At 40.2% G+C, this 15050-nt stretch overlaps 1 protein-coding gene across 3 annotated transcripts in view; it reads left to right on the forward strand.

Moving 5' to 3' along the window:
• The first annotated feature begins 5172 nt into the window (after positions 1–5172).
• The window catches only part of cluha (clustered mitochondria (cluA/CLU1) homolog a), a 37978-nt gene continuing 28100 nt past the window's right edge, over positions 5173–15050 (forward strand). For 2 of the 3 annotated variants that reach the window (XM_080429534.1, XM_080429536.1), the window contains exons 1-2: positions 5173–5575; positions 13142–13332. In XM_080429534.1, coding sequence (XP_080285660.1) covers positions 5431–5575; positions 13142–13332 — 336 coding nt within the window. In that variant the 5' untranslated portion in view covers positions 5173–5430. The remainder of the gene's footprint in view (positions 5576–13141; positions 13333–15050) is intronic. The other variant, XM_080429535.1, reaches the window with a different exon arrangement.

The raw sequence follows: 15050 nt of genomic DNA on the forward strand, positions 1-15050 counted from the left end.
TTTATTAGCTATTCTTTAGTTTTTGTTTCATTACTTCCAATTTCACTTGTGGATCCTGTATGAGTTCTGGATGAAATGTTTATCCTGACCTGTTTACTAAAGAGCTGGAGACACTGTTACTGAAAAAACACTCTATACCAATGATTGCTAGAATATAGAGCTTTCGATCACTTATTCTTTAATGGAAACCTAGATATAAAGAAATGAAAGGTATTGATATAGAGTGTTCGTTCAGTAACAGGAGTCTCTCCATGTCTCTCCAGCTCTTTATTAAACATAAATAAATAAATGACAAATTTCAGGTCAGGACACCAATTGTATTCAATCAGGAGAGAGAACTACAAGAATACAGATCCTTCCAAGTCGTGTGACAAGTGGTGACACAAAGAAATGAGCAGATCAAATTGGAACTGGAACAGTATACAGACATGCAAAAGTGTCACTTTTCAGCTACAGTCACCTTTTTGAACCCAAATAGGGCAATTGTGTGACACCTGACCCGAAAGAAAACAACATGTTGTCACCTTCTTCACCTCGGGGCTGTTTGCATGCCTGAGTATAACATTGAAGCTGATAAATGGGTACTCTCTCCTGATTGGCTGAAAAATTGCAACCCCCCTGAAAATATATTTTCTGTTTTATTGAAGAGGTGGAGAGACAGGGAGACCCCTATTACTGAAAAAACACTCTATAGCAATGAGAACTATCAGAATATAGTGCTTTAATCTTTTAACAAAAAAAGTTTTGTTTTAACCAAAAGATATCTCTTTCCCTATACCTTTAAGTTCCTGCACTGAGAAATAGCCTATAGCAGACAACGTGAAGAATGATAGCATTTATATAAAAGGTGTCCTTTTAGTTCAGAACAAGTTTTATAAGATTGAGATGTGCATATTGGTTTTCTCTCACAGGGTATGACCTGATATTTGCAGGTGTAGTGCATTGCTATGAGAATGCATTTAGTATTGTGTGGAAAATCTGTTTGCAATTGAGCCAAAATATCCAAATATACTAAGTGTAACCATCAATTATTACAGTTGGTAACACTGAAATAAGCCAACTTCTCTTTAGTTCTGATTTAACTGTGATTAAGTGCTGGGAATGGTACCTTACGCTACATATGTACTGTAGTGTAATAGGTTGGTTTCAAAGTTATGTATTTAGGCCTATCATTATTTTTCAGCTGTGTAACTTAAGTTCTACAAAATAATCTCACATCAATATATTTATTTACACATCTCTATTAAGTCAATAGTCACCACCAGGTACAACAGGCAAGGCTGTGGGGTATTAATTTTACACAACATTATGCTTAATGCTTGTTTAACTTGTTGTGATTGTTTAGCTCATTACGAGTATAAGTATGTTTATCAATTGTCAAATGGATTGCTTGAAGTGCTGAAGAATAGAGGATATTTTGCGTTTAACAAGTGTATTTGCATAAAGTTATGCTTGAAGTCGTCTTGATGGTAATCATCACTGTTGCCTAGGCTATAGGTGAAATCAAAGAGGTATTAGTTGTTATTTATAGTTGATGTCTCTTTAAAGGCAAACCATTAAATGACAGTGTGCACTATTCCTCCTCCAGCTTTTAGAGACAAATACTAGCAGGAATACAACGTTGTCTCGTTGAATACAATAATTCCCCTCTTCTGGAGGGATCCTGCATTTAGACTGTTATGCTTCAAGACACAGTATATAGGGTGGGGGGTCATCAGCCCTATTGTCTCAGCTCTATGTTCCCTCAACCCTCTGCTCCCTTGGCTTACGGCATGGCACGTGGGTGGCACGGCACACTATTGTCTAGTGCAGTGGTTCTCAAACTTTACATTTCAAGGACCGCCCTTAACTCTGACAGTAAACAAATGGAACCAAATGGACCCGTTAGGGTTTTGTATACTGTCAGAGTTACAGACTTGTAAGGTTCAATTTAGAACCCCTAAAGGAACCCAGAGAGTCCCTGAACCTTTGAGAACCACTGGTGTGGAAGACATAGAGTTGGGGTTAGGGGGTTAGGGAACATTGGGCTAAGCAAACATCAGGTAGTAGGGGTAGGGTGGGGTTGGGTGAAACTTTAATGTTCTCCAGGGGCAATTTGCTTTACAGACAGTAGGTTAGTCCAACACAATTACATATACATCATACACAAAGACATGTCATGATGCAAATGAAGTGGATGTGAGGTGACTTTGTCCATAGCATCCACCACCTTTTTACAATGTTAACAGCCTAACACAACACGTCATAACGCTAGTTATGACATCACCAGTTTATCTTTTCCATAACTACTGTATCTCAACTACTAGGCAAACTAATTCTACTCTCCCAGATTTGCTTTTTCACATTTCCACAGCATAACGTATGTCACACACACTATATGACAGCATAGCAGGGTATTTCACCCGCATCTGCAGATAATGTCTTCCATTGTTATGAAAGCCTCTTATGTATCTTTATGATGAGTAATCTAACTTGAACAGGCCTTGAAATATATTTTAAAAGAATGTTGCATTTTATTTGATACCGTAAAACAGGCTTTTTTGGTATATTGTCTCCAGCAATAGTGCAGTATGGCACCTCCTGGTTTCATATACAATAATGATGTGTAGAAAGATTCTTTACATCTGGTCCTTGGTTGAACATAAGCTGTTGTTTGATTACCGCATATACTGTGTTAACTTCCTATAGCGATCTGTACACATAATTTGAATAAAATGGAGGATTGGCTAACCGTTGTTATATTGTTCTTTGTATTTACAAATGATATTCCAGCATATTTAAACACTCTAAGCTCAGTGTCATTTCTATCTGTTAAAGCAATTAACCAATTAAAGCAATGAAGCATTCCATTATACAAATATGTAGAGATACTGTATGTGAAAGGTGAAATGGACCAAAAAGAAAAGCCTTAAAGGTAACTCTTTTAAGTTTAAGTCACTTCACAAGTTTACAGATGCAAAAGTGTGGTTGAAATTCTATTTTGTACAAGCTCCCAATTCTATGCCATTTCAAGACAAGAATCATAATGGTATAGAATAAAGAAAGAAACAAGGGAAACAAAGTCACATATAACATGAAGTCAAAATAGAGATAAAAAAAGCCAACAGAGCCGGACATTAGCTGTTCACAGACGGAGGGGCGATGCACACACACACACACACACACACACACACACACACACACACACACACACACACACACACACACACACACACACACACACACACACACACACACACACACACACACACACACACACACACACACACACACACACACACACACACACACACACACACACACACACACACACACACACACACACACACACACACACACACACACACACACACACACACACACACACACACACACACGCACGCACACGCAGATGGACGGACGGACGGACGGACGGACGGACGGACGGACGGATGGACGGACCAGGATCATAAGTAAACCAAAAACCTAGCATCAGTCTAAACAGTATAATATAAAACATAAACAATCTATACATTGAAACTTAGGGTGCCAGGTCAACACATGGACCTGGCATGCATGGATGCATCTGTCGAAATAACAAACTATCTAAATTACATTTAAACCTTTGCATAAGACCCCTGAATGCTACCAAATGAGGCGATCACCTTATCACCTTTTAGGTGATAGGGTGATCACCTCATTTGGTAGAATGCAGGGGCATTAACACTGCGAATGGACCTGAGTATATAGGCTACTAGTGTAAGTATTAGAAGGGATTATCTAGTGTGGTTTAAAATGCCAGAGGATATCAAATGTAGGCCAGTGTAGCAAAGGTTAAGCAGTAAGCACAAATCAGTTACTCTAATCACTCTGGGGTAATGAATTCTTATTTAAGGTGACACATTCCTCAATGCATTATATTGTTGCTGTCGAGCAGAAACCTCTTATCTCCATATTCTAACTTTATGTGTTTTTTTCGTAAATTAATGCCCAATTGATCATACTACAGAATCACACAAATGTATAATTTCGAGCTTGTAGACCTGATACTTTTTTATTTGAATCCTGAAAAGTAACAGTTTTGGACACAGAAACAGTTTGGGTGGTTTCCACCCGACAGAGACAATATTCCTTCCCATAGGAGTGCGGCAAAGGCACTTGCCTTGTACTGTACATATTATATCAGTCTCCTATCCAAAGTCTGCCTACATCCATTCAAAGGTGATAGATGTATCTGTACTTTATACTTATAGGCCTATTTATTGATAGAATATACATCGTTAACTCAGTCAGACAAAATGCCGGTGGCTTTGGTCAGGTCTACTTTTTATTTAGTTTATTATATATTGTTTTCTTTTTTAATTGTATTATTATTATCACTCTACTCTTGCCTGTAGTTCCCCACAGGGATTTCTATCTATCTATCTATCTATCTATCTATCTATCTATCTATCTATCTATCTATCTATCTATCTATCTATCTATCTATCTATCTATCTATCTATCTATCTATCTATCTATCTATAGATCTATCTATCTATCTATCTATCTATCTGTCTGTCTGTCTGCCTGTCTCTGTCTTATTATCCATTTTTCAAGTTCAACCTGTAGCTACCTATCCTTAACCTGACTCTGCCAGATGGTGAAGTCAGGTTAACCTGTGTTTCATGCTTAATTTCTGCATTTTCACTGGTTCCCAAACTTTTTAGCTTGAGACCCAAAAGAGAAATTAGGCGTTTTCCCGGGACCCAAACTAGTGAAAATAGCAGATCTACAAGCTCACAACGCGTCTTGTAGATAGGCTATTTTGACTACTTCTTAAACATTAAATGTTTAAAAGATGTTTAAAAGATGTTTAGAAAACATATTTTGGTTTCAAATGTATGATTTATTTATTTATTTTCATGAAATTCTTTTGAAAAAAACATTTATTTTGTAACTAATTTATTCCCCCCAAAAATAAGGATTTTTTGGGGGGAAAATGTTTTGAAATAATAACAAAATGTAGAGAAAATTAAATTATATTTACTATGACCCACAAAAATCGGCCCGCGACTCACAAACGGGTCCCGACCCAGTGCTTGGGAAACAGTGCTGTAGTGCGTGTGTTCGTTTTGTCTCCTCTCGCTCGCCGTCCGCAGACGTTCTGAGGGGGAGGAACCAGAACCATGGAGACGCAAAGGCAAAGAGGTCAATAGGAGGAGGAGGAGGAACCACGTGTGATCAGCGTACAGCACTGTCCTTCCTCACTGACACACTTGTTTTTATAATCTATCCTTCTTCCAGTTCCTCCTGCCTGCCCCGTGTCTCTCTGTGTGTCTGGATAACAGCTAGTTTAGGAACACTTTGGACCAGTTCTTTTTTTTGCGCAACGGGCTTGTCTGTTGCCTAGCCTAAACCTACCGACGCTGTATTACGGTCACACTGACTGACTGACAGACGCCGACCACCATGGTGAGCAAGACGGATGACATCCCCGCGTCTGTGCCGAGCTGCAGCCCGGTGGATCCCAGCTCTGATGGAGAAGGATCTAAGGAATCCACCACCACCACCACCACCATGGCAGTGAAGGATTCCCCTTGCGCCTCCTGCTGCGGTGAGCCAGGTTATAACACAACACACCCTTGACTGTCTGTCTGTGAGGGTTTGATCACTTACAAAACTGCTAGGGTGTTGCTTGCCTTGCTTGCACGACAAGAGCTCTGATCTACAAGCGTGCAAGATCACACCAAGGCGTCGTGGATGCGATGCCTTGTGCAGTGCTTGTAGATCTGCTCTTTGTCGGCAAGCGGCGGCGCATCCTTAGTTGAGCTTGGATCATGTTCTTCATGCACTCCTTCTTCTTCTTTATGGTCCCATCGTGGCTCATTCATCTTCTGCAAATAAATGCATCCTGATTCATTATGTGTCAGTGCGTAAAATGCGTAAAACGTGCGTGTGTCCTGCTGTGTGGTGAGGTTTGGGTGAGCTGTGTTGATCCTCTGAGGTGTAAATGATGTCTTTGTGGTCAACAGTAGAAGTCACCAGGTCCACCATTCACTCACTCCACCTTGCACCATAACTGTGTTAGCATGTTGCTAAGGTAGCAGCCGGCTAACCGAGAGAGAGGAGACCTGTTTGTGCTACCAGATCACTATAATAATATGACTTATCATTCAGCAGAAGGGGAAATAACAGCGATCTATTGATTGATTTATTTAATTAATGGATTGATAATGATTATTCATTACCCAGACAGACTGCACCACTTGTTAGGTCTGAGAGGGGGGGGGGGAGAGACCATACTTGCATGACAGCTGGTGGGTGCTAGTTAAGTTAGCATGGAATGGATGTTGTTGTTTTGGGCCAATTAACCGGTGCAATTAAAATTTCATAACACGCATGTTACATGCACAGTGCTCTGTGTGTGTGACGCGCATGACGCTCACATGTTGTCAGCGCGCAGAGACAGAGCGGTTGGTTGAACTGAAGGTCACCTTCAGTGGAAGCTCACAACTGAGACCTTCGGCAGAAGGGGGGGTTGGTCGTGTTGGTTAGAACCTATAAACATGGCTCTGTCTGCCGTCAGGTGACGGGGGAAGACTCCTTAATTCGGGGACTCTGTAAAAAAACGTGAAATGATCCGTGGGGACAGTTAAAGTGGGTCATTTAGGGGTGCAGGGTGGTTTGGTTACATGACGCACCGCGGTGTGATTGAGTTCCCCCCCTCCTGTCGGGGTTGCGATCAGATGGAATGCTCCGCGACCCGGAAGGGGAAGTGTCGGTGTGTTTGATGGTGATCATGTACAGAAGGTTATAGCATCATGCATACATGATACTGTACATATACATAACATAATAATAACACACTGTGGAAAGGTAAGGATATGATGGAAACAACGATGTTTTGATGCCTCACAATGAGTCGATATAGAAGTGATGTTAGGAGTTACACTTGGAACCTAGTGTCTCTATTTTTGGCATGATATTGAAAATGCTTAAAAAATGTCCCCAATATTTTCAGAAATGGCATATACAAGCTCATGCTTGCAGATCTGAAAAAGATTTTGAATGGGGTGGTTCTAACATTTCACTTCTCTAAACTGTTTTCAGTTTCACATGTAGAACATTGAAACGGCACACACTGTGTGGTTAGTGTAGTGTAGTGTTGTGACTTCAGATAATTGTTCCTGTGTATGTGTGTGTTTACTGAAGTCATTATATTGGTTATTATTATCATAAACTACTATACATTGATAACACTCATCATTGGAGTATCAGCCTATACATAATTTTATGTTCAAATCTACATGGTAATAATCTTATGCATTTACTTGGGAATCATAGTAAGTGCTATAGTCTTTTTTCACATTACTAAATACCAAATACCAAGGCATAAATATTAGATATGGTATCCCCTCCATCTGCATGCCAATAAGTGATATTATGTAGGTTAATATTGTCGTGGGATGTGATGTTCTTTGGATTCTGTTAGGTTGGACTGTCATTACTGTTGAACTAGTGAGGTCAGACAGATTGGGGTGAGGGGAGACTTTTAGTGGGTTTAAACTAAAGGGCTTAATGTTCTTGTGGGGTGAACAGACAACCTCAGTTAATCTCTGCTCCTGCAGTGCTCCAGACCAGATAAGACTCAAGGAAGGTTACATTATTCTTTGTCTATAGGGCTTGACAAAGATCTGGCTCTTATTTTTCCATGCATACATTATAGCTTTATGGTGCTTTTACAGCTTCATGGTATTTTAACCATTCTGTCTATATATCATGTTAGTATAGTCTAAGATAGTATAGACTTCACTTGATCTTTGCCTTATGCAATGAGACTTGTTTAGTTAAGACTGCATGCATGCTGTCTATACACTTTTATGGAGCCAAAATAAGAGTTTTTGGATTCTGATCAGGGCATTAACTATGGCTTTAGTGGGCACAAATAAAAATGGAATTCCTTGTAGAGCAGTGGTTCTCAAGTGTTCACAGCCCACCCCATCTGTGTTAATATCACTTGTAATATCCTCACAGCCCACCACCAGTGGGCTCCGGCCCACGGAGTGAGAATCGTTTTGAATTGTTTTCAGAAAATGAACCTGAAAAACAAATCTTAGTCATGTTGTGTTATGGAACTGGCTGCATGACTGTGCAGTCAGCCACACTCTGCCTGCTCTTTGTGTGGTGGTGGTGGAGGACAACAGCAGGATGCCATCTTGTGGTGCAACAAATCTCTGGTTCCAGAAAGGCCTTGTTGTCTTGTCGTCCATTGATTTCACAGAGCTGTGTGGCCTTGGTGATGTTTCCATAGCAGCAGCCATGGTCCCTACAGTCCTCATTTCAAGGTCCATGGTGCTGCGTTGTGTGGATGGATGGCTGGTTGGCTGGCTGGCTGGATTAATTAATCTGTAGTCAAAGACATGGACAGGGAGTGAACTGAACTAATGCTTTGGTGTAGAGTTCAACTAGAGCAGTAGTTCCAATCAACTCCAGTGTGCCAACCGAGGCACACAGACACACACATTTACAAAAATAGATAAAATAGCCAATCTGCAAACTCAAATTTTTGCTATGAATGCAGGTGTACCTTTTTTTTTATTTTGACCAGCCCATTGTTGTGCCTTGAGCAAACAAAAAGTTCTAAAACCACTGAGCTAGTGTGTACTGCAAGTGTCAGGGTGGCTGACCTCTTTGGATTAATAACAGTTCTGAGTTGAAGTTTGGTTCTTCTGAGAAAGGTTTTAGGGTCTAGAATTATAGCTCCATCATCACAGGGGAAACAACACTTATTGTAGCGATGTCTGGTGTTATTTGACAGGTATTCTGGACTTTTCTCTCTAGACTGTAGTATCCTATTCTTGTTTAGTTTTTTGGGTTAATCTTTCCTTGACCCAGTGCCCTGAAAGACCCCTTGCCTTGCTGGAGGGAAGTGGAACTGCATCCTCAGGAGACCTACTGTATAGAGAGGAGTGTGACTGAATGACCAAGGCCTCACTATGTTAGTTGTGTGTTCTGATTAATATTTTACTTGTCAAGCCTGAGTTGTTCGACTGAGCCTGTCTGTTTTTGAAAATGACTTCTAGTCATTTACGTTCTGTCTACTGTAGTTTATACCATACACTGAACTTGTGTTACTTAACAAGAGCAGTGAACAAGTGACTTTTGGAGTGGACATGGTTGTTTGTCTATGTCAGTTATGAAGTGACTCACTTATGTATTTTGTAGGGCAGTGGGTCAAACAGTTGGTTGTTATTACTTCACTTTGACTGTGGTTGCAGAAATTATTTTCACATGAAGAACACAGTTCACTGCCACTCCTTGACTGGCCCAATCTCCTTTTCATGCCATGCTTTCTGCTTTGGTGACTTGGCCAAAACCATGTTTTTCTAGCTTTACTGTGACCATTAGATGACACTGGCACAAACCAACCAACACTGTAATGAATGATTCACTTGGAAGGTTCAGAATGTTTTCATAATCCTGACCTGGTATGATCCTGTTTTGCATTAAGTATTTTTGGCCTTGCATTGAAGTTTGAACTAAAGTAAATTAAGATACTTTTTGTTTTTATTTTGACTGGATGTTTCAGTGATGTCCATCGTTGTTTCTTCCAGCAGCACCCTTAAGATTTGAGATAATTTAAACAAACTGTATTGTTTTATACTCCATTGTGCCAAGAAATACAGGTGCCTAGGTAAATCAGAATACAAGAAGTATGTTATATCACCTACGTATGCTACACAGTAAAGTACTAGTGTTTTAAATTACTAGTGTTAATTTAACCAATTGTACTGTAACTCAGAGAGAGGAAAAACAGTAACCTGGCTACATTAGTACTTTCTAGTAAGTTAAATTAGCATTCAGAAGTTTTACTGTGTAGCTGCTATAGAGGTATTTGTACTCTTATTCATGGCTGTGGGACTAATTGGAGCAATTTTGCAATAGGCTGCAGGATCAGCCTTCACTGTATGTTGACACGTCTCGTCTCTTGTTTTCAGTGTACTGAATGGTCATACTGTAAGCGCTGGATGCTGTGCGAGTTACCCTCCTGTTTAAATGTATCCCTCATGAAAACACATTTTAGCCACGTTCTCCTTAAAGCTGCAATTCAGAAACTAATGAATAGAACGTTATTTTAATGGTAGAGTACAGTTAGTATGTTAATCATGTCTACAACATTTTTGCAACTGGTCTTCATCAGGGCAAGTATGAGCCCTGATGAAGACCAGTCGAAACATGTTGGCTTTTAAAATGTTGTAGACATGATTAAAGTACCTTGATTTTACGCCCTCTCCTGTTCCTCAAGTTTTGGTTGCCGTTGATCCTAGAAGCATCAATCTACATTTTTTTAACTCTACTTTTATCTCCATTGAGCACCTGGTTTTTCTCTCTGTTAAATTTGTCAGTTGGAGTGAAAATGGATGGAATAACGTATAACTTATGTTGTGCTGCTAACACAGCCTTTTTGTTCTATCCTTTGGAACAGTTAAGACACCAGCGTCTGAGGATCTAAGGGTTCTGCTGGGCTCATACCTTCAAAACATCTCAGTTAAATACTGTGGCCAGGTGCATCGCCATTTAGTGATTTAATAACCAATGAAAGGATCTTAAAATGTATTCTAAAACTAACTGGCAACCAACCAGTGCTGTGGGACTTCAAAATGAGTGTAATATGTGCTCTCCATCTGGTCTTTGCCAGCATGTGTGCTGCAGAGTTCTGGACAGGTTGTAACTCAGTTAGACCAGGAAGGTAGTTGCTAGTAATTAAACCATGAAAACCTGACAGAGAAAAAACTGTCAAACTCTGGCAATATTGCTTAAATTATAAAGATTTTGTGACATTTCAGATTCTGAATGTGGGCCTCCAAATGTAAAGTCAATAATGACACAGAGGTTTTTGACCTGTCCCTCTGTGTTGGTTGAGTGCAAGTGATTGTAATTTACAGACAGTTTACCACTGTGTATGCTAGGCTGGCCGACACTGTACATACAGTACAATAAACTTCATATTCACTGTTTTTTCTATCATTTTCTTTATCCCACAATTTTGCAACCCCTTTTCACCCAGTGCCAATTGTCTTAAGTAATCCTGGGCGCTACACTCCCCCCGCCAGCCTAGGGAGCCCAGAGCCGAGCTCATGCCTCCTGCATGAGGGCCAACTAGCATTCTTATCACCTGACGGGGAGTTTCCCCGGTAGGACGTAGTGCGTGGAAGGAACACGTTATTCCAACCAGTTCCTTTCTGGCTATCAACGGGAAGGCGGTATAGCGACCAGAATATTTTTTATTTTGCTTAAACACACTGCATCATTAAAAACCATGACAATGACTTTCTATGTACACTGAAGACAGAGGCCATCTCTGGTTATGGCTAGAAGTAAGAATTAGACTGGTATTATTCTAGCTGAACCTGAACTGTTTTTTTTTTTTTTGGATTCTGCTCCAAGCAATACATTCCCAGCTCACTTCCAAAGAAGTCTGTTGTGTGTTTATATATTCTAAAAAGAGAATTTGGGTATTGACCTGATTAGAAAGCAATTGGTTTCATGAATCACTATGTCACTGTCTGAGAAAGATATTATCTCATGGGGAACTAATCGTGATGATCACTTCCGGCTTCAGGACTTGAAAGGCAGGTTGATTATATGTCAGCGTTTCAATTCACTTTGAAAGGGAAAAACCAAACAAAAGACTTCTGCAACAGATGACACCTGACTCTTGTTTGTCCCTTGTGTGTGCTTTAACCCATTCAATCCGGGAACGCATCTGTGTCATTTTAGATTTCTTTGGCTATTCAAAAATAGCAGATATACAAGCTCAAAAAATCGTGTGTGTGTCACACACAAACAAAATTACTCAAATCTTTGCTTCTGGGGGTCCCTGGAACAAAATATTTTGAGATGGGGGAGGGGGGGGGGGGCGTTCTGCGGACAAGTACATATCATTTTGGGGGTCCTTGACATGAAAAAGTTTGAGAACCACTGTTATATAGCAACATACGTTTTTCCCCCAAAAAACTGTTAGGATTTAGAGGATATTTGTAGAATACCCAGAAGCAAAGATTTTAGTTAAAAATGTTTTGCTTTAAAAAAAAAAAAATTCTACAAGCTCGTAGCGCGGCATAGCACTACCAGCTTGCTTTTGTATATCTGCTATTTTTGAATAGCCAAAGTATAAAATAATGGTTAAAGTGGTTAGATTCTAAAATGACTTTTCCCGGTCTTAATGGATTAAGGCTATTGTACGTGGTGTACAGAGCACAGCCTTTTTTTCTCCAAACACCTTCCTGCCTTGGGACCAGCTGTTAGACCCCACCCTTTACCATGACACCGTTACCCTTGATGCATGGTGCACAAGGACATGTTGGCGGTCGGCCCGTTGTCGTCCCCCCACAAGAGAAAACAGTTGTCCGCCCCCCCACCCCCCACATGCTAGGCTAGGCTCTGTCGTGGGTCTTCTGTTAGCATGTCTGCCCGGCTGTCGGAAAGCCAACTTGACATTTCCTAGTTGCATTGACTGTTACTTGAGAGAGATTTAGCAATGGGAGAAATAAAAATGTGAGGAAATGAATGATATATCTCAGTGAGTTTGCATAGTTCTTCTACAGTATCTCAGTCCTCCTCGGTAGATTTGCCAACAATGTGGTTACTCACAACATGTTGATGTGGGCCCCTTGTTCAGTAGCTTGGTTTTTGCCATTGTGCTGATTTCATTCATAGAAGATGAATATTAATCACAGTTTTGACACTTGACCAATTGACCAATATCCTTCCTTGCACTGTGAATTATGACAGATGAATTTGCTATCTGGCTTTTCAGTTTCTGTCTCAAAATCTATTTTCTGTGTTAGTAGTTATTCTATGTTAGAACTGAAGAGGGCCTGCACAATGTATCATGTAAGGTCAACTACTGTAGGTTCTCTGTGTGTGTATAACCTAGCTGCCTGGCAGCACTGTGGTGGATGATATGGCGATAAACTACTCTACACTTAAGCTCTGAAGGCCAAAGAGCATTTCTTGACACAGATTTCTCAACCATGTGTCATGCTTTCAGATTCAAGGATGAGGTGGCCTGAATAGGAACTTGTTTGAGGGCGATCTTATGCTGGATCAGATGATTTCCTGTGTCTGTCGAATGCCAAGTTGCACACTGATTGCCTGTTTGTTTGTTGGACCTCAGGGCACAGCGCCGGCACAGTCATGGTGAATGGCGGCGGACATCACGAGCACACAGAGGAGGCGGAGTCCAAGCAAGATGGAAGTGGCGAGATAGACTGCGATGATTCTAATGAACAGGAAGTGATCGTGATCCAGGACACCGGGTTCAATGTCAAGATCCAAGCTCCCAGTGCTGAACCCTTTGACTTACAGGTACACGTCACTATGAGTGTTACTTTGATGGGACAACAATGGAAATACGTCACTGACTTTATTGTGTTTTTGTCCTTGACGTTTCCTTTAGAAGCATGTAATGTGTTTTCTTTTAATCATGACATCAAATCAAAGATAATTTTTCCATAAACAGCTTTCTGTTTTCTTAGTTTGCTTGTATGATTTGGTCCTTGGCTTGCTCCCTGCTGCCATTCATGTTGTAAAGGTGTGGAAAAACACTAAGGTCGTTGCACACCAGGGGACTAACGATAAGTGAAAACCGACCTCATTCCGAATAAAAATTGCGTTGCTTTATCGTTGCATAATATTCATGTTCTGTGTAGATGTGCTCATGGCACAAACGACAATTAGGGGAAATACATTATTCTCGGGTGAATTAATTGGAATCTAATTGCCCAAAATAAATGCCCCCTGTGTGTAACAACATAGTAGGTAATTAAGACATAGTAGACAGACATAGTTGGTAATTAAGCCTTGTGAAAACCACCTGGAACCCATTCAAACCGGGAAAGCATCTGTCATTTTAGATTTTAGCTATTCACCTGTTTCCTAGGCTGTGTGTTTTCCACTTCTGTCGATTTGATCCAATGAAATCCAATGAAACTGGTCAGATGACCAATGATATCCAATGAAATCGACAGGAAGTGGAAAACACACAGCCTAGGAAACAGGTGAATACTGTATAGAGCATCGCAGTTCCCGCCCACTTCCTGGTGCCGGAAGGAAAAACTCAATGCATTTTTCCCATTGACATTTCCAAAAATATTTATATAAATTAATTTAAACCTAGAATCAAGCCATCCAGGGTCCTGGTGAATCATGACCATAAAACGTTTTTTTCTGTGATTTATTTTATTTTATATTTAATTATATGATATACTATATTTAATAAATACCCTTTGTTTTGCCGTTTTCAAAAAAAAAATTATCACAGAATCAAACGTTTTATGGTCATGATTCACCAGGACTCTGGATGGCTTGATTCTAGGCTTAAATTTATTGATATAAATATTTTTGGAAATGTCAATGGGAAAAATACATTGAGTATTTTGCGGTGGAACCCGGAAGGGGCGGGAACTGCGATGCTCTATATCATCTCTGTTTGGCGGAAACCTCATGTTGTAAGCATGGATTCAAGTTCTCAGTCGCCACGACTGATTTCAGTCATTTGGATTCCATAGAAGTCAGCATGTCTTTTATGGAAGCATGTCATGCACCGAAAATAGACCATCTACAAGCTTACCACGCATTGCACTGCGTATGTTGTTTGCTGCGTATTGTAGATTGTCTATTTCCGGTTATTCGCTATTTTAAGCTTAAAGAGTACTTGAAGTGGTCAAACTGGTCAAACAAGTGGTTCAATCCTCCAGAAAATCCTAATGATCTCAGATATTTCATAAAAGCAAAGGTTAACCCTCTGGCGTCTGGCATTTTGTTTTAAATGACCTTTTTTTGTCAGGGCTAGTATGGCTGACTTTAGCATCAATCTGCAATTTCTTCAACTGGTTGGTTGTATAGCTACCAAAACATCATAATTATACATATTGTGCTAATTGTTTATGAAACACAACACGCGCGTGCGTGTGTGTGTGTTCCTTTCATGCTGTTTCACGAATTGCATATTAGGAAATGGCCTGGAAACAAACATTTTTATCAGTCGTGAGATTTTATTTTGCTTTAATCCATGTGTAAGCTTG

Source organism: Gymnoscopelus braueri (genome assembly GCF_963280865.1).
Source record: "Gymnoscopelus braueri genome assembly, chromosome: 5".
NCBI classification, from domain to species: Eukaryota; Metazoa; Chordata; class Actinopteri; order Myctophiformes; family Myctophidae; genus Gymnoscopelus; species Gymnoscopelus braueri.